Here is a 27,421-nt window from a genome sequence, read left to right on the forward strand (position 1 = left end):
CATTGAACTGGAGGAATAGCTTAGCAGTAACTAAATGTCATAAACTCTGTTCAGTACTTGGCCTGTTAAATTTGTAGTTAGTGTAGAATATGATGATGATTTGATCAGAGGAGGTCCAGAGTTCCAATACTTGATACTGAAGAGCTGGTTGGATTGAGAGGGATGTTTTGGTTCAGACACTGGTTCTGAAGAGTCACTGGGTGACTGCTCCAATATACTAGATTTGAATTGGTGACATCTCAGGAATGGCTCTGTGGCCCAGTGCCAGTTTACAGAGCTGTCCACTCCCAGCCTGTGGGGCTCTTTACTTACAGCTTAGTCCAAATGAATTCAGTCAGTGGCTTAGTGATATATTTTCCAGTCAGGTTGAAGTGAAATATTCTATATATGCCAAGTAGCAATATTTTACCTGCTGCCTCTGCACTGTGTGCTCACTTATGGCAGATGCTTGACAGGGTAAGCTTTGTCCACTGGGTTTGGGTAAGAGGTAGCCTGGCATTTACCAAGTGCTGCAGACTGGCTCTGATGACTCTCATGAGTTTCAGCATTGATTCTTAATTTGCAGCCTTTGCTACGTATTGCTTATATTTCAGTGTCATGTCTTCTAAAAAGGAGAAATGAAGCATAGAGCAGGGCTCTGTCAAATCATGTTACTTACTGAGCAGCTGCACTGGGCACACTGGTTTGCTTGCCTGTTTTGGAAAAGCCCTTCTGCCACAAACATTTCGCCATGATGGTAGGTGGTGCCATTGTATTCACAGGATTTCCCAGTGATTTTGCTGCTTGCTGAGAAAAGGGAGTCTTCTGGAAGCAATGGGAAAGGAACACTTAATGCAAATGTTCTTGACAACTTGCAATATCACAAATACAGGGGAGGAAAAGCTTCCCTTCTCCCTCATTTATCTTTATTACAAAAGGACAAGTTTTGTCATGCTACAAAGTATAAGTGATATTCTCATGCTGCTATTTTGCTGAACTTTAACAATTCACGCTTTGAGTTGACTGTCCCAGTTAATCTTAGGATGTTGATGATCAACTGCAATGACAGCACTGATGGCCATGTCTCATGCTGCTGTATTTTCTCTTGCTCTGTCTGCTGTAGCATTTGGTATCAGGATAGATGGGTGCAGTTATGTGCCCACTTGTTATATTTACATGGCTTTTTCATGCTTTAACAAAGAAAGCATTAGGTAGGTCCTGTATACACACGGAATCCCACTATCAATAGCAGTGTTCTAGCATAGTTTCCCCCTTCTTAGTACTGGTAACATTTTATTAATGATTTGTAGTGTTGTAACCCATAGAAGACTTAGTTGCAGGTTAGCAGGTTGTGCCATAGGGCATGCATGATTCCATGCCATCAACAGGCACAAACCTTCTGGCAGAGGAGCAGTGATACTGATGATGGAACTGCGTCAAGAGAAAACTATGTACTATGCAAGTGTTTGTTCCTAGTGGCCTTCACAATTTGTTGCTGTTGTTTTTAAAATGGTCAAAACTTGTCAAAGGCAGACTTCAAAAGCCACCCAAAAGGTGATTTTTCTCTGACATGCATTTTAATGTCAGATGTGCAAATTGAGTGAATTTTGTTTGCAGAACTCACTGCATATGACAAAGTGCACAAGATGGCAGTGTCAATTCAACCCTGAAACCTCCTGTTTCAACTCAAGATCATATCAAGTTCTGCACCACATGGGTTAAATTTTCTTCTGAGACATTAAGCTATCCATACCTTATGTTAAAACATCCCTTAGATTGTTTAACTATTAGCAGTTAACAAACTGTGCAAAGGGATTATACTTTACCTATGAAATGTAAGTCACTTGATACCTATTGGTTAGTGAATCTGGCACTATATATTTACATTCACATGAATTTAGCATCTCAGCATGGGAAAAGATATTTTGAACAAGAGCTCTATGGAAGTAACAGTGGAGTGTTTGTTCTCTGGAGCCTGAATCACTGCAAATTTCTAGGAATGCAGCTGAAATTTCATTCAGTGTGTTTGGGCTTTCATGTAAAAGAAACCTGACCTGAAAATTCAGGTTTTGCTGTAGCCCCTTTCATTATCTATCAGATAAACCCGGGGAGACTTTTTTGTGAAACTGTGCCACCACAGAATGCACATTTTTCAGCTGGGAGCCCAAGTGAAAAAGCAGTTTTCTGCTGGCATGCACTGGCATCAAACACTGACATTCAGAGTTTTCCATAAAAGCATAGATCTAGTTACATTGGTCCATCAAATGTTAATAATATTTTGAATGGCAAATGTCAAATCTGGCTGTGGAACATACATGTACTACAGTATTTGAGAGTCTAGTGGGTCAGCAAAGAACATTCTGCAGGAGAACGGCAGGAGAAGTTAGCCTTTTAGGGTTCCTTGCCTGACATTTAATTTCTCTTCAAGAGACTTACATCACCATCGTTTCTTGGGATTTCCAAGAGTCATCTCATAGAAAGCAGAGACAGTGCCAAACCATTAGTTATCCCCTTGCCCCCTAGGCAACTGGAAGAGCAGAACTGGAAAGAAATGGAAATGAAAGGAGAATACAGATGGTTCTTGTCTGGATATGAGGCCCTGTTCCGGCAGCTTCTGCAGGACATTGCTGTGCCCACGTGGGATGCCTGTCCAAAAGCAGTGTTTGGCTTGTGGTCTGACATTTGCGAAGATCAATACTTGAGTGACTCATCGTGACTCTTCAGAGTATTGGATGAAGAGAGTAAATTTTACTGCAGGTTTACCTTGGTGTATGCCACATTGCTCAGATCATTATGAAATCACCAAATGCCTTTAAACTGTGGCTTCTAAACAAGGGAAGGAAGATGGTGACATTTTTATTGCTTGGAAAATGAGTGGAGAGTTGCAGTAGGTAGTTGTTTTCATCTATATTTCTTTTAAGTTGATCATAGAAGTTAGGCCTATAACAGCTAAATCATAGCATGCAGCCGAAAACACATGTACATCTGCCTATCTTTGGAATACGGGATGAAATTCTATTGCTATTTTGAAGTCTTATTTGATGAAATAATTATGAGAAAAATCAGTTTAAATTACAGGGAATAAGACCATGGTTTAGGTCCTATACTGCACATACCTGTGCATATCGATTATCTTTTAGCACATTAAGTGAATGGGCCTATTTGGTTGCATAAAATAAGGCTTAGAAGTTGTTTTCAGATCAAGACCACATTACTGTTATTGCAAAAAAATATATATGGTCATGTATCGGAGACAGCATATTGGAGAGCACAACTGATCATCTCCAAATACAGCATCTGTCTAAAACTGCAAGGAAGCCTTGTTTATACTGCATGTCTAAATATAATTTCTGTCTGGTGCAGCTTCTCTCTCTGCCTTTGCTAGTGTGTGACTGACTTTCTACAACCAGGACTTGCCTCGGTTTCTTTTCTAGTGCTCTTTAAATCATGGCTAATTAAGAGTTCAGACTCCCTCATGATATATTCTCCTGTAGAATGTGAAATTAGAGTCATTGTGGATTGTTTTAATAAGCACCAGGTTCGAACTCTGAAAAATCTTGGCATTAATATTTATATCAGCATGCATTAATCTGTGCCTTAGTTAAGGTATGTTAGACTTAGATTAATTAACTGCAAATATACTGCATTGCTCAAAGCTCTATTTGTAAACCTTCCTTAATAATCAGGATTGTTCCCAAAGCCTTATCTGGCATTTTAATGGTGCTGACTAACATTGCTTTAATTAGCTGCCTCTGTAAAGTACCAGGCAAACCATCTGTGTGAATCCTTTTAATTAACTGGGTTCAATCTGAGCTTTTCTTTCTGGCATTCACAGCATGTCGGTGGAAGCAATATAAAACATACAGGGTAAAGATGTTATAGCATCAATTGGAAAGGAAGTATCTTTGTTTCTGTGGTTGGCATTTATTCTCTAAGGGTTCAGGCTCCAATATAGAAGTTGACAGGCATGCTTACATTTGCCTGCGATTTTAGTGGGATCAAGATAAGACTATTAAATAACAGTATGGAAAGCACTGATTTATCCCCAACATTAGCATTGGGTAATGGCAGGGGGCTAAGACATGCAACCTAGGCTTCATGTGACTTGCTGTCAATTTGAACTTACCCTGTAAGTAGCTTTAAAGGTTGAACCTGGCTGAAGAAATCTTTCAGGTTTTACGAGCAGGCAACAGAATACAACTGTATCAAAAGTGGATTAGCTTCAAAACAATTATTTTTTTAAAAGCAATTGGAGACTATGGTGGCTATGCTTGAATTCTTATATCCAAGCATTCCTCTCTTCCAAACATTGGATTCTGTCCACCTTCTGTTGTGTACCTAGGCTGTTTTTCACTGGCATACAATACGCACAAGGTTAATCCTGGCCTCAATGAACGCAATAGAAAAGTTTCCTTCAGGATTCAGCCTAGGTGCTCGCTTGAATGCTGCTTTTAAGATTATGTTTGAGATAGATGCTTGTACTAGGAGGAACTGCTGATCTATACAAACAAGATTTGTATCAATTCAGATCTGTAGTACAGCCTGATATAAAAATTCACAATGAACTAGAACTCCGTGTAGGTATAGTTCACATATTCCATGAACCATAGTCCATTTGACAGGGCATGTGAAGAAACAGTATGGCAAAAAGTTTTCCATGAAGGGTTAGTAACTTAGTATGAAGTGCAGCACTAATGCTTTCCTGATAGTCTGGCAAAACAGAGTTAGGTATTAATTTGATAAACCACAGACATTTTATGGAAATTTTCTGGTTCAGTGGAATCTACTCCAATCACAGATTTTTCATGGAAAGCTGCCTGGGTTCCTGATGGTCTGCCCATGACTTGAGGTTTCCAAGGGCCAAGGTTTGAGGGCAGCCATACTATGTACACAGACCAGGGCTTCCCGGCTTCTGGAGCTTTCCATCTCCTGGGAGAAGCAGATGCTGTGTCACATGGATCACAGTCAGTTTTGGAAACACCATTTTTTAGATTTTTCTGTTTACAACTCTGTTCCTTCCTGGATTGTAAAAGCTTTGTCCCGAGATGCTTTACCCTTACTTGGATATGGAGCAGAAGAGCATCAGTTATCTGCAACTAATCCCTTGAATAGCTTAGACAAATTCCATGGGCAGTTCCTGGTGTTCAAAACAGTAGTAACTTCTGTAGAAGTATTTATGTGCAGAGAGTGAGAAGCAGTAATTTGCTATAAGCAAACTAGCCTTTTGGGAAATGTGGAGTGACTTACTTGAGGAAGGGCTTTAGGATCCAGGCCCTACTACAGTTAATTAAGTTTTCAACTTGGATCCTTCTGGATAGTCAGGAAGCACAGGTACAACAGCTAACAAATGATTTTAGGGCACTAACAAAACTGGCAAAACCACCTCAGAATCAGTACAGTCATGGCATGATAATCAGTATGATGTGACATCTGACTTTCAGGACAAGAAAATCAGTTGCTTTTGGGTGGTCTTTGCCATTGTGGACAACAAGACCAAGCATCTTGGGTTTCTGAAAGTCACTGTGCTGAGTTTTGCTGATCTGCAACCAGTAATAGGTTGAAGTGGTAACCAAGTGCACTCCCAAAATGGAGACTGTACAGATTAGACAAGGAAGGTGTGTAGGCAACGTTCATGCTGCTGCATGCCCCTCAGCAGGGTCTGTTAGGACCCTGCACAGCACCTCAGTAAGAGTCTGTGGGTTTTTATTGCATCTCTATGAGATACTTTCTTGTACAATATTCTGGCCATTCTTGTTAGTATTTGACTTAACACGCTCACTATTGCTTATTTTAGTATCAGAACATCTGGCAAAGATCATTTTTAAAAAATCCTACAGACTCTTGGCTTGCTGACTTAGAAACTATTTTTAAACTGCAACATTCAGAATCACCTAGTGTCATTTACTGAAAAAGATGGGCTTTTAACATCAAGCAGAAATGCTAGGCGCTCAGCCTGGCTTGTTTTTTGCAGTTTGTCTGTTTTATTAACCACCCTTATAAAAACAATCAAGTGCTAAACAATATGAAATTAATCAGGAGGTCTAATGCCTTAAGAAACTTACCATATTGGGAACTGTTCTGCAGATAAGTCTCTCTGGTCTTTTGTAAGTAGACAGATGATAGATTATGAATTTTAATCCAGAGAGGATTTTATGAAACATGTTTTCTGAATCAACACAGAGCATAAGCATGTGCAGACCAAGAGACTGAGGATTTGTTTTGGAACCCTGTTTACTAGACAAGCAATTGAATTCTGCTGTAACTCTGGGACAACTGTTTGCGTTGACCGCTCTCCAGCATATTCACTTGTATTCCCAGCGAGTTTTGCTACTTACTGAACACTGTTGGGAGTGTCAGTTTAGTTGCAACAGGTACTTCAAAGCTTTCTAGGCTGTATCCTGGTGCAGGAAACTGTCTTTGGTCACCAGCTAACTGGTCATCTTCACATGCTGCTTCTGTACAGAAATCAGGTCACCCCAAGTTGTAACATAACATCATGTAAGGCCGTATTACTTGCCTTGACATTTAAAACTGGCATAAGAATTGCAGGTTAACTATTCAGAAGCAACACATAAAGAGCAATTATGAAGGTCAAAATAAAACACAATTCTTGGAAATGTGCAGACCGTGACCATTTCTAATGCCAAAGGGGAACATGACTAGAGTATGAGACTACTTCTCCCTGTTTTGCTTATTGAAGATTTTATGAAACCTTAATCAGCTTAGGTACACACACTGTCCAACGCAAGTGGGCAGCACTTCGATGACTTGACATCTGTTTTTGGAAAACTGCTTGGGTAGGAGTTGCACATACTCCTAGGTCTCTTTCTTTAAAAAAATATTGTTAATCCTCCTCCTTCATGGAGTCCAGGTCTTTTCCCTACAAGCAAAATCATTCTCTAGGGTAACTTACACATCAGTCAGTAGAGAGATTCAGGGATGATTCTTGCTTATTGAGTCTTTTTACTGGTGTTTTTCATAGCAATGTAAAGGCTAACACAATGGGCTTCAGGTTCCACTGTGAAGGATTAATTCTAGGAGGCCCCAAAATACTAACTGAAGTAGTCAGGAATAACAGTAATGGGATAACTTATTCATGTGCAGAAAATTACATTTCTGGATAAAAACCTGCAGGTGGAGTTGCAATTTACAAAGTGGGTTGAAAGAAATCCAGGCAACAATGTCGAATAAAATGCTAACTTGCACTGACTGCAATTCATGCTAGGGGCTGGAAGCATAAAATGCAGGGAGGAGAGAGTTGCAGATAAGATGTTGGAAGCTTCCTTTGTGTTACACACCTTGTCACCTCTCTAGCTTTCTTCAGCTGCTCCCAGAATGCAGGCTGCAGTTGCCAAAGGCCAACCACAATGTAAAAAATGCTGTATTTTCCTCCACTACTGAAATGTGTTTTTAACATGAAACAGGCTGTCACCCACAGGAGTTGTGCATCTGTCTTAGAACAGAATTCACTTTGTGTTTGTGTATGGGACAAGACTTCCCCAAATTAGCTAGTCTGAGTACTATCATTCATAGCAATAGCTGTATCCTGAGCCAGACACCTGCAGAGTAGGAACTGTGCCTCCCACTCCAACTTTTGAGCTTTTATCTGAAAGTGGAGCTGGGACTGGCAGCAGCAAAATCAGTTCTTGTTTTTTTCTGCCAAACACCCATGACAATAGGCTGACTAGTGCTTTTTTTTTTTTTTTTTAATTCCTAGTGCAGAATCTTTAAAACTTTAAGGGCCACAATACACCCTAAGGTCCCACCTTACATGTGGTGAAGAGCATCTTTTACACCACAGTATAGATTAGTCCATTTCTTTCAGGTGGGTCCCAGTGAAGCCAGGGAATGATTTCTGGAAGGAAGTACTCCTCAGTGAATAATTCTGGGGACTAGGACTCTTAAGTAAAAAAGGTGTAGTGGTTTAATTTCAATTTTGGGGCAGCAATATTGAAAATTAATTCAAAGCACATGAGCTGTGCTTTGGTTCAAAACATTTCCCTTTAGCAGGTAATGCTTTTGCACCTCATGCAGGAGAAACTGAACTAGAAAGAAGGTCCTGACAAATGTAGCGGTGTGCTTCATTCTTGATGGTGTACCCTAGTAATGCTCTGTGTCATTGGCATATGGGGAAAGCCACAGCAAGTGATATATTGGTATCACATTGGAAGGCAGCAGGTTTGGACTCTCCTTTGTAGTTGTGCATGTTTGCTTCCTACTAACTCACATTACTTACCCTTCTGTGTCATCAAGGACATGTACAATACTTGAGAATCTGAAGCTCCTTTGCAGCTCCTACTGACTGCAAAATACAGACTTCAGTCTGGCATCTTACTGAAGCAGGCCCAGAGTGAGGGACTGCAATTTACTCTTATAGTTAGTTTTGACTGCACAGCCAGTTGGAACATGTTTGAATCCTCTGTCACCCTGATGTACAGGAGAGAAACACAAAGTGAGTAAATCTAATCACTTCAAAATTTGCTTTGCAAGGGGACCTGGGCTAAACTCCTCTCTCCACCTTTAAAATGGTATGTGCCTCCTTCTGTTGCTAGAACAGCCATTTTGACAGCTAGATAAGCAAGTATAGATGTGAGCAGTTGTGGAGCTGCCCTGATGAACAATATCTGAACTAGCCTCCTTTCACCTAAGGAATGAGGGTTCTGAAAAAGCAGCAATGAGTCCTTTGACCCCTGCTGCCTTGGTGTCTGTGTTCAAGGGGTTCAGCCAAAGCTCTTCCCAGTCCTGGAAAAATCGAAGTGCTAGTAACATTCCAAGTAGGAGATAAAGAAGCCTGCCTCCAGGCAGAAATCCTCGTGTGTTAGGCTCTTCCCTCTACTATACATAAGCCAATGGAATATGGTTATTATATATAAGAAACAGCTATTCAGTATGAGACACGTATTTGAAAGAGGAGTAAATATGTGTTGATAATCTGATCCTTACAAATTCAAACCAGAGCAGCCTAAGACTTAAAGAGGTGAGGGAAGCATCCTGCAGAAAGAGATTATGCAGCTTGCTAGGAGAGTGACAGTCAGCAAGATTTTGATCATATTTATATGAATAAATCTGGAACAACTCTGTTGATTGAACGAACCCTGATGCTCTATGTTCAAACCAAACTGTATTTTTTTAAATATCCTTTAAAAAAAGATTCTTATGTTTATATGGGAAAAAGATCACATAAATAATAGTCTTTTGTGTTTATGCAGAGCATTTCATGCACAAATAGCAGTGCTTTTATGTAACACAGATCACTTGCCTATTTTCTTGCAATTCCATGAAACTAAGGTACAGTGACAGCAGTACGTTTGCTTTGTACCCGGAGATCCAATTAATGCTTATCTTGTGATCTATCTGTACCAGAAGGGCCAATGCAAAGAATCATATAGCTGGGGATCTGGATTTCCTCATTCTGCCACTGTGATTCACTTTTCCAAAAAGGCCTTCAGTGCAGGAGATGTTCTGTGATCATATTTTGGCCACCTCAGCACGAGTGTGCTATGCTGGGGCTACTTGGTGAGAAGGGCCAAATGCAGAGGGGATAAAGAAAACAGAGAAGACAGGGAATCTCTGTATTATAGGCAGCAAGGGACATTGTGGAACACAAGTGTCATGGTGAGCTGGGATAATGCATGCTCTGTTTTTTCCAGAAATTTACCAAACTTTCCTCAGTATCTGTGGAGGTCTCTTGCATACATTTGCCTCAGAAAGGCAGGAAACCTGTCAGCTCCATCAACTCAGTTACTACATATTCCTGACCTGCTCCTAGTGCAGCTTCAGGGCTGGACAACTAAACTGAGCCCTGAGTGCCATCAGCATGTAGTGGGACAAACTGCTATTGCAAACTGGCTGTTGCAAGGTCAAAACCTCCAGCTGCTGAAAGGATAAATGTTTTTACTACTACCATGTCAAAAAGGGTAAAAGACAAATATTCTAGAGCTACTTCATCACCAGAACTAAATCCTGATTCATCATCTCATGAGAATACAGGAACCTCAGATAGAGAAAACCTATTACACTGTTTCAGTGCAAGGTTATCTTCTAGGGATCACCTAGTATTATTTTAAATAACCTTTGTGGCTGGAGGTCCTTGGGGGATTATAGCACAGCATAAGAGAGCAAATGGATTTCTTTCCTATTAAAAATTCCTTTGTTTAATTTCTTGCCTCTACTTTTGTTTCCACTCTACATGAATGTGTCACCTCAAGGTCTGATCTGAAGTGCATTGAACTAAATAGATTTGGAACCTGGCCCAAACACCTACTCTGTGTGGTACAGCGTAAAGGCAGTTTCCTCTTTCATCTTCTGTCTCATATTTCTACCATACTCCTTAGCATTTCTAGAGAGGGGACTATATCACAGTCAATAACTGCATCTGTTTTCATAGAAGGCTGAGTCCAAAAACTATCAAAGCTAATAGAAATCTGTTGATTGACTACAGTATACTGTGGATCAACTCTCAGTCCATCTGCATTTAGCCTTTTCCCTCAGCCATGCATCACAATCCAACTTATTATAAATCCATGATTTAAAGAAACATAGATGATGTGTGAAGGTCCCTTTAAAAAACAACAAAAACAGTGCAACAATGTTGTTTTTAAAGCAGTGGCTGAGGCTGACAATAAATTTGGATTGAAAAGTTGTGCACTATCCAAAAACTGCAAACACAAGCTCTAAACAAAATCCATATGTGCCCCTCAGAGGTGCAGGTGTCAAAGATATTAAGCCACAAAATGCTTTACATTAAAAGAACTTCAAGGACCAGGTTAAGCTCTAAAAAGTCCAAGGTAATTCAGAGTTAATCGCAACAGCTAGTCTTTAATATGGTCAGACGGTAGAAAGTGTATGAAACTCATTGCTTGAAGGAACTAGTAGCACCTTATCTAGACAGTATGAACTTTCATACAGATTCAAACCAAAGATGTAGTTTCAGTTTAAACATTCAAAAGGCTGTTGGTTGTTTTTTAGCTTTCTAGAGCTAAAGTCAAGCTCTTCACATTATTTTAATATATATTCTGCAGCTTAATTTCCTGTGTTTTCTTTTATAGTGGCATAAAAAATTGCCCAGCAAAACTCTGAAGGAGTCATAAAACACTTTCTAGGTTGCTCCATTTTAATTCCTGCTCTAAGGTTGAACTATTATATGAATCTACCAGTCACTCTTCCAGCCAAGGAAACAAATTAAATGAAGCTTTGGTGCATTTTGAATCCTCTCTGAAGCATCTTTGAAGCTCTTGGAAGTTATCTTGGAAAAATTCTGAGCAGCCTATCCTATCACGTCAGTCCAAAGAATGGAAGTTCTAATTCTGTCACCCATGTGGGAAGATACATATTTTTTCAGTGCATTTTGGATGCTGATTTACAGATATATTGTTTGAAAATTTTTTTATGGTCATAAAAGCAGAATGGAAACAAGCGATAACCACAGTCTGGCTGTGATAGCAAACATTCCTTATGAAGCTAGTAACAAATGCAGATCACAAAACAAACTGAATTATCTGAGCGCACGTCAATAGGAAAAAATTAGACATCTCCCAAGAATTCCTATATCATTATATTTCCAAATCAACTTTACTTCCAAATAAACAATATATTTGAACTATCTGACAGCTACCCATTGTTGGGACTATACAAAATCAGAGCATCTCACTAATCTCTGGTGCTGTGTAACTTCTGTGAGTCTTTCATATTCCAGATACGAATATCTACCTTGTTTGTATATGTGCAGTGACCATAAACAAGCACGACTCTGTAATTCTATGGTACCTCCACAGGAACCAAATGTGGACTGGAAAAAATTGAAATTTGCTCTTATCAATAGATAATAGTAAGTAGTTCTTCAGTTATTACTATTAGCTGCTGTGTATATTGGCATACCTATTCCACAGTCTCCTGTACTGTGGCTGCTGAGAGCTTGGGTCACAGGTTATTTTTAATTTCTTTTTCATTACCTGGAAAGTGCAGAGGTGGGAAGTGAAGGCATAGCTACTGGGCCTGTAGGCAGTGCAACAGCATGGATTAAAGGTCTCAAGAGATTCAGGTGCTGAGGTAAAGTAACAAGGGAGGGCGGAGGTGAACAATGAAGGGGAGCCGAGTATGCAGAATTTCTTCCATGAACTGAGGCTCATGTCAGACAGGTGACAAAGTGGGCAGGATGCTGAGAACATTTTTCTAAAATCTGAGATATGCCTGTAGCTCCAAACTCGTATTTCCGGCAACAGACTGTTATTTAAGTGCCAACTATCTATTCCTTGGTGTCAGGAAGACGATCCTTGTAGGACTCATTACTAAGGTGGTTATGAACTTGTTAAATACCATGCATCAGTTACAGCATATATAGATTTTATTCTTTGGATGAACAGTTCAGACAAGCATGGATAATGGTTTCAAATGATCAAGACTTTCAGGAGTCTAGCTTTCTGTATTATCTCTCAGACAATTCAGCTGCTTCCAGAAGTATGGATAATGTTGCATGAGTAAAGAATAAAACCAGTAGGACTTTCAAGCTTTGCAGTTCATTTTCTTCTGAAGTTTCCTGAATTTTTCGTGAACATTATTCCTGAAGTTTCCTCACTCTTTATTCCAAAAGTAATTGTACAGAAATCTCTTTCTGCATACTGAGTTTGCTTTTTCCTCACGTCTTTTAGCACTGTGTTTGTACGGAGACACTTCCAGGGACTTTCAGTTGTATATGCAGTACACTATGCTGTCACTGATAGATTAGACTTTGTAGGTGACATGTAGGTCAGATGTTTGAACTCCTTCAATGCTAATTGTTGATGGCTACAAAAGAGGTGTGTGAAGGGAACCCCAGTTATTATAATGTTATACTTTCAATACCTAACTTTACTGATGCTTGTGCTGCCCTAGATTTTTTTTCATCTGAACACTTCTGCCAAGATTTAACCATTCTCAATCAGTGAATTACAGAGATTGTCCTCTACTGTTCCTTAATCCCTGCTAGTTGGAGTGCCCTTCATGTGTCAAGCACAGTGCTGCCATCAGCTGTGTGTAGGGGACTAAGAATTCACTACCAAAATCACTTACAGGGTAGTGTTGTTTTCCACAGGTGATGGATTTGATAAGATTTCTTCATAGTTCATCAAGTCTTTCATAAAATTACAGCTGTTACTGCTCTGTTGTTTTCATCTCAGACTACATCTAGGCCTTTAGGAGGCACCTTTGTAAGATGCCTTTTTTTTAATTACTATCTCAAAATACAGTATGTATCAACGTTCACTAGCTATAATATTTGCTGCTGTCAAATTCAAATTTCAGAAGAAGAATCATGAAAGAAAGAAATGCTATCTGCATATCATTCTTCTCGTGAAAATCTCCCTGTGGCCTTCTTCCTTAATCCTTTCACCATTATATGAGAGCTCAGAGATTGTTTATACTGCTGCATGATCGATGGTCTCAAATATTTTTATGAGGTAAGATGGAAAGTGGGTGTTTTGGCAGCACAGTTCATGAAGAAATTCTGCTGCCTGGGGACTTAGGCAATAGAGGGACAGATTAACATACAGAAGGGAAAAGGTTTTCTGTGTTGGCAACTTGTCAGGGTTGAGAACCTTGAAGATCCTTCATGGTAGGGCAAAGATCTGATCTTTTGGACAGTGGAGAGTTCTAAAGTTTTACAAGTCATATGTGAAGTCTGGATCCATCTCCAAATTCTCATTAAATACTTAGGTGTTTGAACCATGCATATTGGTTCAGGCACAACTTTTAGAAGGATGATATGCCCTTTGCCAGGTTACTCATAAAAATTCTTGATCTTGAGTATTGTTATAATAGTCTGTTTTCAGTCTGGAATTCAGGATATGAAGTGTTTCCAACTTTAATTTCAGAAGTGTAGCATCAGTCAACAGAGGTACATTTTATATGGGAGGTAACAACTGTTCTTTTACTAACAGCATAGAAAACAGTATCTGCTCAGTAAGAGAACATGTGAACATCTCTTAGAATTACCATATTCATGTGGTTTTTTTCTCTTTCCTATTCAAGCCTCACACCCATCTATTTAAGGCAATTAAAACTCCTTGTAACTTCAGTGAGATCTGGGCCATGAGTTTCTCACTTAGTGATATGAGAAGCGTAGATGGTAGCAACAAGAATTGTGCAGAGAATGGAACAGTTGGGCTCAATATGCCTTCCTCCATCCCACAAATATTTGTGAAATAGATTGGGTTCTGAATTGAAGGGTAAGAAGACTAGAACTGAGAGCCTGGCAGCTCTGGTGTGTGAGCTGGGTAGAACACAACACCTCTTCACCAAATAGTTTACTGTATGTGCATTCTGCAGTGGAAAATCATTCCACCAGAGCATTCCAACTGCCCAGGTTGAAGATTTTGGTAGTAATTCAGTGCAAGATGCATTGTATTATACACATGCTTCTGTGTTTATATATACAATGTGTATCAGGTCAACAGGTGCTGTACATACTCGGCACCTTGCAAGGCTGAGTCTTTAAGAATATCTACACTACAGAGTGCAGTGTGTTACCTGGACTAGCTCAGTTACTGGAAGAAATTGAGAAAAGGTAGCACTGAGCTCATTGCAGGTGTATTTTTCCTGCTTCTTAAGAGAGTTTTGCAGTGCAGTGAGTTCTGCACTGTCCTAACTAGGCTGCTTCCAGGATCCAAAATAGCTAGTTCAAAGACACAGGTATTACTAAGTCATGCTGCAGTCTATTGCGCAGACACAGCCTCATTTATTTTTAGGTGATATTCTCAGACCACTATTGTCAGATAACTGATCTGGTCCATCTTTGTATTTAGTCCACCTATGTATATAGGTACCACTTGGCATTTTGTTGTTATTTCAATATCTAAAGAACAATGAAAAGTACATCAGAAAAGTGGTTTGAATTTGATACAGAAAAATCATAGTACCAAAGGAGCTTAAACTTAAATGTGTTACTAATCATGAACGTTCTTGGAAACCAGTGTATTTAGTCAGGGCTGCAAGCTTAAAAATACTAGAGCCAGATGGGCTGATTCATACATCAGTGTGCAGCCTTATCTGCTGAGAAATCAAACCGGCAAGTGGAATATGGAAACCCCTTTTAAATCCTGCAATTGTGCGTTTTTGCTTCTGATGTAAGCTTCCCCCATCTTAGATTTACATATTCCAGAGTGTACTCAAAAATTTTGGATCTTTAACTAGACTCTAAATGCTTTGATTTGCAATCATTCCACGTAGAAATGATACGATCTACAATAAATGTTCCATTTTTAAAGGCACTGTCCATAGTAGTGCCATAAAAGACAGCTGCAGCTAAATGCTTGAAGAACTTGTACATGAAGTTTATTTTTATGACAGGAGGCAGGAGGTCTGAAGTCCACTCAAGCTCAAGAACCGCTCCAGCTCTGAGAATCATGGTGAATTCTCTCCCTGACTCTATAAATCACCTCTCCTCTGACAATGCCTGGAGCATCCTGAGGTGGAGGGACAGAATTCAAGCTTGGAAGCATGTGATGTCCTTTTGGGTCTCACTAATGTGTAAAAAGAGTCCCAATGAATGTGAACCTACTATTTTTGATCACATATGTGTAATGACAAGAATCTAATTCAGATAGTAAAATACTTTTCAGAGCTGCAAAAGGGAGGAATATCTAGTTCTGTGTAAAACACAAGGTCTGGATTTTGCCAATGCTAGAAAGAATGGGTTTCAAAAAAAAAAAAAAAAAAAAGCAGTGAATCTGTGATAGAAGCTGGTAGGATTGAACCACTGGTGAAAAGTAGAAGATGCTTCATAACATATGTCTGACAACTACTTAAGATTCATGGTGGCTGGTGCCAGGGAGACAGGATACAAACACTGCATCTCTTTGTGTCAGCAAGTCCAGTGTCACTATGGATGCAGGAGACATTAATTCCAAGGGGAGAGCAGTGCCAACTTTTCTCAAAGGAATCCCTTCAACAGCTCCTCCACTTAGGTAGTTATGAAGTTCAGTTTCCAATGAAAGTTGCTGCCTCCTGGCATTACCTCTGCTTCATTAAATAAGGAGGCAGTTATTTGGGCAGTTACACTCTACAAGGCCTGCAGAAAGGCAGGAGGAAGAGCCCAAAGTCACTGTGACTAGCACTACTCATTTCTGAAATGCAGCTTGAGAAACTGAGGGGAAACATACGTGACAGAATATAATGAGCATTTATGAGAGTAATTCGAATGGATGGCTGATGGCCAGAGCTCTGGCACGTTCCATTAAAAAATAACCAGGGAAACCAGAGAAGTGAATTTCCTGCATATCATGGGATGCTGCATAAAAGACATTGTATGCCATACACATAGGAATGGAAAGCTGGCATAAAATGTGCAAGAATGCTTGAGATTCCTATTCAGATCAGGCATAAACATTACCACTGAAGATAGAGCACCAAATACAATGTGCATAATCACTGGAGAAAGCAGAATGCAACTAACCCCTGAAATCACAGTAGATTCCTGGTCCTCTTTTGCCTAACATAAACCTTTGTGGGACTCTCATTTTTAATGAGATGCTGCCCAGCTAGCAATTTAATGGCCCACCGTATGTAGAAAATAGACTATAGATAGACTCTAGGAGCAGTTAAGAGAAGATAATGGATCACAATTCAGGAAAGGCTCATTCTGATAATTTTCTGGATTTATCAGTTTAAACACACAGTACAAAATTCTAGCTGAAGGCTGTGAATAGCAAAAACTTAATTTGGTAATAAGGACTTGAGAGTTTACAGGGGCCCTTCATCTTCCTTACTAGGTCACTGTAGAATGTTTTAAAATCTTGGTAGGTGTCACAACATTTACAGCCTCACGAACAGAAAAAAGCCAAACAGTTCACTGCCAAAGAGCACTTGAAGCAAAACCAGTCAATCTAGAAGCATTTTTATGTTTCTGTACTAAATACTGTACAGAGATATTAAAAAAAAAAAAAAAAAAGTTCCTGACCCCAAATGCCAATTACATACTCAGAGTGGGATTTTTGTGATTTAACTTAAGCTGTCAAAAAAGTAAGCATCTAACGTAAGCTATTTGCCTGTGCTCCCTCAATAATCAGTGGAGAGAGGCAGGCATCCCCAGGGAAAAATTCTTCTCATTCTGGCTAACAGGATGAATCACCCTCTGGGGACAGCATGTTTCCAACAGCTATAAAGGGTATCTAGATGATTCCCTTGCCAACTGAAGTTTAGATTAGCTGGAAAAATAGACCAGGTTTTGGGCACACCGGCACACCAGTCCTCCTTTTGATCTGAAAACAGAAAAGGGGTTCATGTGCCCAGCATCTTGCCACTTAATCTAACAGTACTAGTTGGTCAAATAAAGCATACTACCTTACAAACTTCCTTTCCTTGTATTAGACCATCCTAGATAAAACTCTACCATCAACTAGATGCCAAAGTGTTGGATCTAAAGTTGAATGGGATGAATCTCATCCTGGGACACAAGAAGAGTGGCATCATGGCATCAGATGAGTTACGCACTTGAAACGCTTCTTCTTCATCACTCCAAAAAAGGATTCTAGATACCTGGATCACATATTGATATACACGTCTGATAGACAGATGTATATGATTGTCAGGACAGGTGAATCCTACCAAAAATTGACATGTGGGTGCCATTTATTCTCCAGTAAGTGCAATGAACACACTCCAATGCCAGCTGAACAGCAAACTGCTTGTGCACTCATGTCCCTCCACCATTGCATATTGCGTCCTGCTCACAGGTTTTGGTCAGGGAACAGCTGTTTTCCTCAGACAATGAAACTCTCTAGAGAAAGTAAAATAAAAACCCTTTCTATGATGCTGCATGAATACTCTTTTATAAGTGGAAATGAGGGGTGCCACTAAGACAGACATTTAGGGAAAAGCTCCAGTCAAATCTACCAGCCATTAGGCCATGTCGGGAATGTTGTAACAGCCTCGTGAAAGATCCTGCTTAGTCTCTTTCATACAGTGGCTCTTAATAATGAGCATATAATAAATGTACAGTCTGGAGGAATTTACTATACAGTATCCAATTGGATTTATATAGTCATAAACTTCTACAGCACTGCTTCTATGATTTACAACAGTCTCTACTAATTATGAAGCTATGCCTGGATTTGAGATATAAAAGGCAAATGTTACCAGACTGGTTGTGCAGTGATACTATAGAAATGCACATTTGCCACAGCAATTTTGAATTGCTTGTTAACAGAGAACCATTGCAAATAACAATGTATTTTAGCCTGCTCTTATGAAAAGCACCAAAAGCAGAAACCTAGGAAGTTTGTGGGATGGGGTTTTATTGTGATAGAGTTTAGAGATAAGGGAAGGATTGCGGAGCGGATGGTCCACAGACCCCATCAGTGAAACTTCTGCTAACCTTCTGCCTGGATTGTAGGGGACTGGACTTGGTAGCTTACCTGATCCCTTCCCAAATTTATACTTCTGATTTCCTAAAAAGGAATATATAGGAACTATAGGAAATACTGTAACTTACTGTAGGACAAGTGTCTCATAACCTATATGGATATAGAAGGATGTTTACTTCACAGAAGTTTCCTAGCACAGACATTTAATTTTGCTGTTACTCAGTGTATTAAATAACTATTTCAGAAAGGACTGTATGTCATTAGTAGGAATTACCTGGGCATCGTGGGCAGCACAGCTGTGGTACATGCACAGGGGAAGGACAGTGTAGACTTGGGCATCTTATTCTGCTGCACAGTACATTTCCATTCTGCAAGTGGAACATAATACAATACTTTAATGAAATGGGCTGTCTTACAAATTTCTGTGTTCTTATTTAAAAAAAAAAAAAAAAAAAAGCCTTTTTACAACATTCTGATTTCACTCACACCAGGGTAAGCCCAGACTACTTTCACTGCCTCTGAATTTATGCTGGAGGTCAGAATGCAGCAGAAATCCATACAAACCTTAAAATCAGAGGAAGTGCCTAAAAATGGATTGCAACAATCTTCATTTGTGTTTTTCTTTTGAGCAGATTATGCTTAGGAATTGCATTTCCAAAACTAAGACACAGATAATGAATGGTAGGTCTCTGAGATATCCCCTACTGAGGGTTAGTTCAAGACCGCAAGAGACAATAGCATCTGCAATTGTTCCTGAAAACTGTGGAGAATCTTTTGTTTTCATTTTATGGGTTCCCCAGTAGACAAAAAACACTAGTTGGTAAGTAGCCATTTTTCTAAGGAATATGAGCAAGTCTTGGGAATAGTGTTCATTATTCATGTCGTTAACATAATATTCTATTTGACCACATCTAAGTTTGATTTATAATTAAAACAGGGAATTTTCATTCTCCAGTGTCTGTAACCAGAAAAGACCATCCATTTCAAATTCCCATTTCCCATCTATAATTCATCCTCCTAATTTAGCTCTGAGTTGCTCGTGTTTATAGCAAGAACGATCTTTTAGCATGAACACTGATACTATGCCATGACTGTAGTTTTAGGTGGTGTCAGGAATAAACCCACATCACTTTCATATGCCTTCTGGAGCACTGCAATGTTTCCAGTGGAGGCGCAGACTTCCTTAGATAGCATATGTATAGGCTTTTCTAGCCATCTCTTTCAAAATAGTCCATTGACTCCTAAATATCTGCAGACCACAGGCTGGAATCATACTGTTAGATCACTACTACCCACAAACTACATTTGTGCATCTGCTTTAGAAAGAGACACTAAAAATGGTATCACCATCTGGTTCCAATGATGATTGAAATTAAATATACTGATTTTATAGAGGAGGAGCAAATTTTAGGCTGTAGACTCTTTGTGGGATGGGGACTATCACTGGTCTGCACAGCTCCTTGCCCAGTAGACCATCAGCTGAGAGCCTGTAAAGCACTACTGTAGAAGAAAGGCTGGCACTGTCTGCTGGCCTGGCTCCATCCATGTTGCTTACTTGTCCTGTTCCATGGCCTCACTCCCTTTTTAATTATTAGTCCTGTGAAATCTCCCGAGGTGAATGTTTACTTTCTGTGCATGATCAGCTGTGATAAAAATTCTGCAGGCCTGCTTCACTCCTCAGTGCTGCCTGCAGTACTCCACTGTTTGCAGCAGGACAGAACTATTCTAACTGATCTTGTTATTGCTAAGACTGATCTTATGCTTAGATTCACAGTGACATTTGGGAGACCAAGCCCTACTGACTAGAATAGGACTTAAGCTCCTGTAGGCTTCTGTGAGCCAGGGCCACAGTTAGCATTTCTGCATCAGATACTCAAAGAGTAACAATGCATCCCTCTTCCCAAGCTGTGTTATCAGTGCTAAGGGTGGAGAGCATTCACTTTAGCCCCTGACTATGAACACAAGCAAAAAGCTGCTGTATTTTAGAGAGTAAAATAATGATCTGACAAATTGTGAGTGCTCCAATTTACCTGACAGTAACAGTCAACAGTCTCCACTGTGTACTGAGGGGGGGGTGTAAAAGAAAGGGGGAACAGGGTGAGAACACTAAATTATGTTTAGTTTTATTCTGGTTTAAGTATGTAATTATAACTTGTAAAAATACAATACTACATACACACAAAAACGGGAAGGCTTTTTTTTTTTTTAATCCCTGGCTGAATAATTTGGCCTCTGTTTAGTTAGTTAATTTGTCTCGCCTTTTTCTTAAAGATCAGAAGCGTATGCATTAGGGGGGATGGACAGGCAGACTGTTGTTTAGAGATGGATCAGAGATCTTGGTCTGTTGCCTGGCTGATATGACTTGTTTTGTGCAGAGATCATATGGATCATGATGTTTGAGGCCAGCAAAGAAATCTTGGCCACACTGGAGATGAAGATTCCTGGGGATTTTTTTTGCTTTTCTCTGCAGTGTGAGGGAGTAGGTTGCTGCTTCACACTCTGTACATACCCTTTGCCTAACTGATTTACTGCCAGGGAATCATGGGTGGGTTACACTTAGGTCTCTCTTATTTGCTGTCAGTAGCACACTTTAGTTTCACTTTTTATGCTGCAATATTTGGTTTAAGGTCTGTGCTTGTGCTATGTCATGGCATGTTTTCTAATGCTTTATCTAGCCTTAATGTTGTTAAAAATTATAAATTATTGAGAGTTTCCTGATGCTCTGGAGCTTTTACTGTGGGTCAGTGTTCTGAGGACATTTCTTTTGGACAGGACAAAGCTCAAATGAATGGCTGGATGCTGCAGTTATTTGGAGTCCTCCTTCCAGGCAACAAGAGTCACATCCCAGAGATCCCTCAGCATCCTCACTGCTGAAATAACCCCAAGTTACATTTTGCGCCCTCAGAGTACAACAAAGGTAAAACAGAGCAAACAAGGAAGTAGAGTCCAGAACCACTTCTGAGCTGCATGTACTGATAATTAGCACAGTTTCCTTCTTTATTAACCTTGTTGCCCTAAACTGCCACTCTGTTCTTCCATGCCCATGTGCGAGGGAAAGAAATAAAATATACTCATTTGTTGGAGCCTCACAGTGCGTGGGTATGCCTGGATCACAGCAGTGCTGTTCTCTAGGGGAGCATTCCATGCACTTTCCCATCCCCCCAGACTGTCTAACATCTTCCTAAAAATCATTGAGCCATGATTTGTATCCAGATCTCTAGGGTTTCCAGTGAATTTCATCCCCACCCAAGACAGCCTTCCAGCAATTTAGAGTGTTTTACCACACATGGACTCTGAGGGCGTTTTCAACTTTGCATATAGATCAGCAAAAGTGAGTGGAAACTCCTTTTTGCTATAATCAGGGACTTTTCTTCCTACTACATTGCTTTTTCCTCTTACAGATGCATTCTGCTGCACACATCTGAGGTAAAGCCAAGCTTGTGGGACTACTGTTTGTGCATCTCTGCACTAAATTGTAGTAGCGGATCCCTCAGAACAAGTGCTGCATGGGGGCCCAATATTTTACACTTGCGGGGGGGAAATAGCCAAGAAAACTTTATTCTGCATTAAATACAGCAGACAAAACTCAGCATCTGGAGTGCCTCATGTGTTAGTGATCAAGATCCCTTATTCTTTAGTCATTTTGAAGTACTCCAAGGGACATATTTTGCCCTCATTTTCCTGACCCCCCGCAGCTGCATTTGACATACTTAGGGGATCTATGACTGCTGTATCTTCCTACCAGGCATTAACTGATGGTAGCCAAGGACCTCTCCTTTCACGTCCTACCCAATTCTCTCTGTTCTCCATACACTTTTCTCATTTTTCATCATCTCATTCTTCTTTCATACATTTTTACAAACAGTGATATCCAAGCCTGTTCCTTCAGCACTTTAGGGCAGCAGATGCTTTGACTGTGGAAATTCCTCTGAAGATGCGGACATTGTACATAGATCAAAACACTACCAAATTCAGGTTCAGCATAATCCTCCATATTGATGGAACTGCAAGGATTATATTTAGGTAGTGGGGTCCAATTATTCAAGATGTAATACTCAGCATTGACAAAGCTTCTGGCTAGTTAAGGAGCTGTTTTGTCTACACCATGCAAGTATTTTTTGCTAGTATTGGCCTTCTCTGTTAATGTTTTCCCTTCACTAGGATCACCTGCCTCCATTTCCTGCAGCATGATCAGGACCCACTAGTGAAAACAGGTTTGGGCTTTGTCAAATTGTAGATACAACATAAAGGATTCCAGTCAATTAAGCATGTAGAAGTTGTAGGATCAATAACTCAGCAGTCCTACCTCTGAGCAGAGACAATTAACGCAGTAAACAAGGCCATAGGGTTCTAGGTAAGGATGCCATCTTTCTCCTACACGATACTTCTTATCTTGAAACACACAGTATGTATCTGAATCTGTAAAACAGTAAAGAATTGAAAGAGATATGAATGAATGTTCGCATTCCATATTTACAAAGTGGTTTTAGGTGTGCAGTGTTCTCTGTAAACTATGTTTGTGGATGGTACATAAAATTTTGTAAAGAATTACAATTTTTTCTTTCACTGGAGAATCACACAACGGAAATACCCTTAATTTCATGTGCTATTGTTTCTAACGTCCCAAACCAAAATAAATGACATGGCTTCCCATCTTTCCAAAATTGCAGTTCCTGAAATAGCTGACAAAATGGCTTTCATACAGGGTGAGTTTATCCTTTCACCTGCAAAAACACAGGCTAAGATCCTGTTTAGGTAACAAAATTAAAGTGCTTGATTGCTCAGACAAGTTTACAAAACCTTTTCACTGCAAAACCAAAGCAATTGGCTTGATTCGGGAAAATCCCAGGTTGTACAGCAGAGAGATTTTGAACAAGCGGTCTGCAAAAGGAAGATAAACACGCTGTATTTACACTGCATGTTCAGTATCTCCATATTTTAACAACATAATAAAAGTTTGTCCTAGTATTTCAGAACAACTTGTGCTGACTTACATATGCATCAGCATTTAAAATATTTTAAGATCTTTCTATTCATTAAGCACTGCTAATCTTGCAAGTGCAGTTTTGCAGATAGCCATCTACCTATCAGACATTACTGCCCTGTCTCTCCCTGTCACATTATGGTTTCACACTGAAAACTCAAATCTCTTCAATAAAAGGGTGTTTCTCATGTGTTTCCATGAGAGAATTCCTTCCTGTAATCTTAATGATGTCCAAATTCCGCTTAATTCATTACCCTCGGTATAGATGATACTCCAGGGTATAAAACAAAATACCTGTCTTCCAAGTGATAATCCAAGCAAGGGACATTCTTCACACTTACTGGGCTAAAAGAAGGTAGCAAGAGGTAGGGATTATTAGTAGCAACAGTGAAGTGATCCGCTTTCACTTTACACAAAAGCATGACAAATGAAATGCAGGATCAGAAAAAGTAGACAGCTGAACTGGAGTTTGGTAATTTCTCACACTGTGCTTTCTTTGAACAGGAATACCTGCACATTGTTTTCTTGTGAGTAAGTTCAGCGGAGAAGGTAGCCTTTTTGGAACTCCCTCTCTTTTTTTTTTTTTTTCTTTTCTTCTCTTTTTTTTCTTTTTTTTTTTAAATCTACTTCCATAGAAGCAGAAGCTGCTGATACTGAGGCTGAAAATTTTAACTACTTCTCAAGGGCAAACAATGTCTTTTGTAAGAAGGTGGCCAAAACCCAGCATATGCAGGTGGGGAGAGCATTCCAGAGAGCTAGTAACGAGGCTGTAGCAGTCAATGACTCCTAGATTTATTTGGGTAATTATTCCTCCTCGCCATGCTTTCTGAAATGTGTTAACATCTCCCACGGATGACAGGCTTTGTAGAAATACTCCCTTTATTTTGTTTGTATTCTTTTCAGTTCTTCTCATCAAGTTTTTGACAGTGCTTAGACTCTTAATTTTCTCAAAGGATGTAGCTAATCCTGTTCATATGGGGTTGTTTTTGGAACACAACAGGACAGTCTTGGACGAGCTTTACACTAGCTGAAAACTTCAGTACAATAGTATTACACATGGGACAAAATCCAGATAATCCGTCAGATGTTTACAGAAGTCACTAAAATGGAATTAAGCACTCTCTTGATTCAGGATATTTGAAACAAAACAGATTCTCCAATTGATGTGTTATGTTCTTTATGATGCAATGAAACCTGTACAGCTTTAGGAAAATGTGCCCCGAACATGGGTGTGACCTGATTCTACTAAATGTGGGATTAGAAGGAGGAAGAATGTTAGAAGGTTTTAAACGCAGTTCCACAGTTTAGGACATTCGTGTTTGAAGATCTTTCCTGAACCACATCTGTCAAATAGAAGGAAAATATCAAATTTGGATGAATGTGACAGCTTTGTTTGAAGTCTACTTACGTTTTACTTGTTCTAGTTTACCTCCATCTATGAAAAGGAGACAGAGCACACCAAAAAAGATAAAATTAAGATCTTCCAATATCCACTTTTTTCTCATCTTTATCGACAAAAGGAAAAGAAAGAGCCTCCAAAGTAGAGAATGTTGAGCTGTTGGGAAGAAAAGATTAAATTAATTAAACTAAAATTCCTGTAAGATACTTAAATTCTCTGACATGATTTCATCCAGCACACAGAAATCCTAAATTGCCAGAACTAAAAAATCTGTCTATATCATGGATCTTCATTTCATGGAAACAGCTTTGGCTTGAGGTCATTTCATTTTTTGGAAAAGGGGCCACATTCCCATTCATGAAAGCTGAAAACTTTATTACTTCTAATAAAGTCCTTATTTTATTCCAAAGCAGAGAAATCTGGCAAGTAAGCAATCTAAATTCTTAAAGTTCTCTTTCACAAGAAACTAGTTTGGGAGATTTTCTTGTAGAGCAGCTCTTTTGGATGTAACTTAGGAAATACAGGTGTCAGTTGTAACATGTTTGCTTCATCGTAAAATTAACTTTGGGTATACCTGGTGTATTGGCCCTGCACTATGGAAATCCACACTTTGGGTGAAATGCTGGCCATGCTGTACTCAATGGGAGTTTTCCTCACTGCATCTAACAGGCTTCCAGCACTATTCAATTCATCCCTCCTCCCCTCTCCCAACTACTATTGTTCTGGGATTGTGTATAATTAATTTTTCTAAAGTTAACCCTTCCTTTGCCTTGATATCTGAAAGTAGAATGGGGGAATGACATGTCATCTTCATTCTTGTAGATCTTTGATGTCAAAACCTTGCCTATGGAGCAAAGCTTAATGTATTCTTCTCTGTGTGGTGCAGAGATGGTATCATACTTGCTGCATGTGCCGTTCTGTTCATCTTTTTCTGGCTTTTAAAAGGTGAATTATTTTATAATGAAAAACCAAGGGAGAAAATAATTAACTCAAGTAGAATTTATTTATTTTTGATAGCCAACCTAAGATTCTAAATTGAGCAATATGTTGATGCTTTACTGTTTATCAGAATTCATTGCAAAAGTATTATCTTCCCAGAGTACACTTGTCCATAATTTACAATGTTGGAAAGATTTGGGTTTGATTTTAAGAGCCTTGATGCGGATTCACAATTAGTTTTACGAAAGTTAAAAAACAAAAGAAGATTTACTATTGGAGAAATAAACAATCTGCTTTGTAAACTAATTTGACCTCTTCGGATTTCATGCAAAACATAGAACTATACATGAATATCTTTCAGCTCACAGATAACCAAAGCAGAAATAGTAATTTATATACTTATATTCAAAATTAAGTGGTGGATAACTTAGAGAAATTAACTGAACAGTAAGTTAACAAGCACTTAAAAAGAAAATCTTCCTATTAAGACTGTTGAGATCTAGGATACTGTAACAAAGGGTGGGTGATCTGATTTTATCAGAGTGTTTTTATTGCCTTTCCTGTTGGAATGGTTCTCTACATTCCCAAACCACAACCATAATGGACATCTTCCTTAACTAATCAAATCTATGCAACTACTCGGTCTATACTCAGTAAGCTCATTCAAAATAATGCAAATTGCATCTGAAAACATTCAAAAAAATAACGCTATTTTAAAAGCACACTCCCTATGCAGTAACAAAATATAACTTTCCATTTATTTTGGAAGCTGGGAATAATATTCCAATTTCAGAAGAAAAGTTTTAAGTCATTTTTTCCTTTCAGTGTGTTCAAATCACATAGGACATTTTTAAGCCAAACAACCTTTTAAAAACTTGTTTAAAATTAAAACCTCATCCTTTAGTCCCAGGACATCATGCATGCATTGAGAACAACAGTAGCACATCACCGGGACTGAATGTTTAAATATTTTGGCCTTCTTGGGGGCTGCTTAAGCAAACGATATTTATAAATGGAGCACAATTATCCTTTGTGCAGCACTTTACCTGTTAGCTAGATTGGTTAGTTTGAATAGAAAGGCTCAGAATTCCATCCATTTTAAAAGTCAGGTCTTCAAAAGGAAGAACATTTTAAAACTTGGACTGCTTACGCTCAGAAATGCTGCGCAGTGATGTGAAATGGAGGAGTTAATAACAGAAATGGGATGGAGACTTTTGATGTCTTTCTTAATTCTCTTTAATTTCTGTATTGTTGTTACTCCAAATATAAACACATACTTTTCACTGTTAGCACACTCCCTTTATTTCCCCAAAGGGCAATGTCCTAAAAATATTCCTGGATTTAAATAATCTCAGTTAGGATTAACCTGTTAATTATTGGTGTGTTTTCTGCTCAGTAGGAACAATGAAAGCGATCCACTTCTTGCGGGAATTACTCGCTGAAGTAAGGCATATGGGTCCATTTTTAACGCCTCGCCCCCCGAGGAGCCCCGTATAGTAACTACAAGTGGCAGTGTCCGGCCTCGCCACGTTTTACGATGAATGCGAAGGGGGGGGGGAAGCAAGCAGGACTGAGACTAGCTGGAAGATGCCGGGAAACGCGCGGTGCCTATGGAACGGCGGAGGCCGGGGCCGCTCAGCCCGGACGGGCGGGCTTTCTCCTCCCTCCCAGGGAGCGGGGGGACCGCATCTCCCTCCGCTCGCCCCAAGGCTTTTTATTCCTGCCAGCCTCGCTGCAAGCCTGCGGTTTGACCGTCGCGGGGTTGGTTTAAGGAGGCGAGTCTCC

General features: G+C 39.5%; 1 protein-coding gene across 3 annotated transcripts in view; it reads right to left on the minus strand.

The window, feature by feature from the left end:
* Window positions 1–24,803, minus strand: part of CHRDL1 (chordin-like 1) — a 39,622-nt gene extending 14,819 nt beyond the window's left edge. The window contains exons 1-4 of one of the 3 annotated variants that reach the window (XM_010569028.1): window positions 24,707–24,803; window positions 22,621–22,733; window positions 18,589–18,682; window positions 659–801 (exon numbers count right to left, since the gene is read on the minus strand). In XM_010569028.1, coding sequence (XP_010567330.1) covers window positions 659–801; window positions 18,589–18,682; window positions 22,621–22,733; window positions 24,707–24,803 — 447 coding nt within the window. Of the gene's footprint in view, window positions 1–658; window positions 805–18,588; window positions 18,683–22,620; window positions 22,734–24,706 lie in introns of all 3 variants that reach the window. The other 2 variants (XM_010569027.1, XM_010569029.1) reach the window with 2 other exon arrangements.
* Between the last annotated feature and the right edge of the window lie 2,618 nt (window positions 24,804–27,421).

Source organism: Haliaeetus leucocephalus, unplaced genomic scaffold (genome assembly GCF_000737465.1).
Source record: "Haliaeetus leucocephalus isolate CR32 unplaced genomic scaffold, Haliaeetus_leucocephalus-4.0 Scaffold262, whole genome shotgun sequence".
In the NCBI taxonomy this organism is placed as follows: Eukaryota; Metazoa; Chordata; class Aves; order Accipitriformes; family Accipitridae; genus Haliaeetus; species Haliaeetus leucocephalus.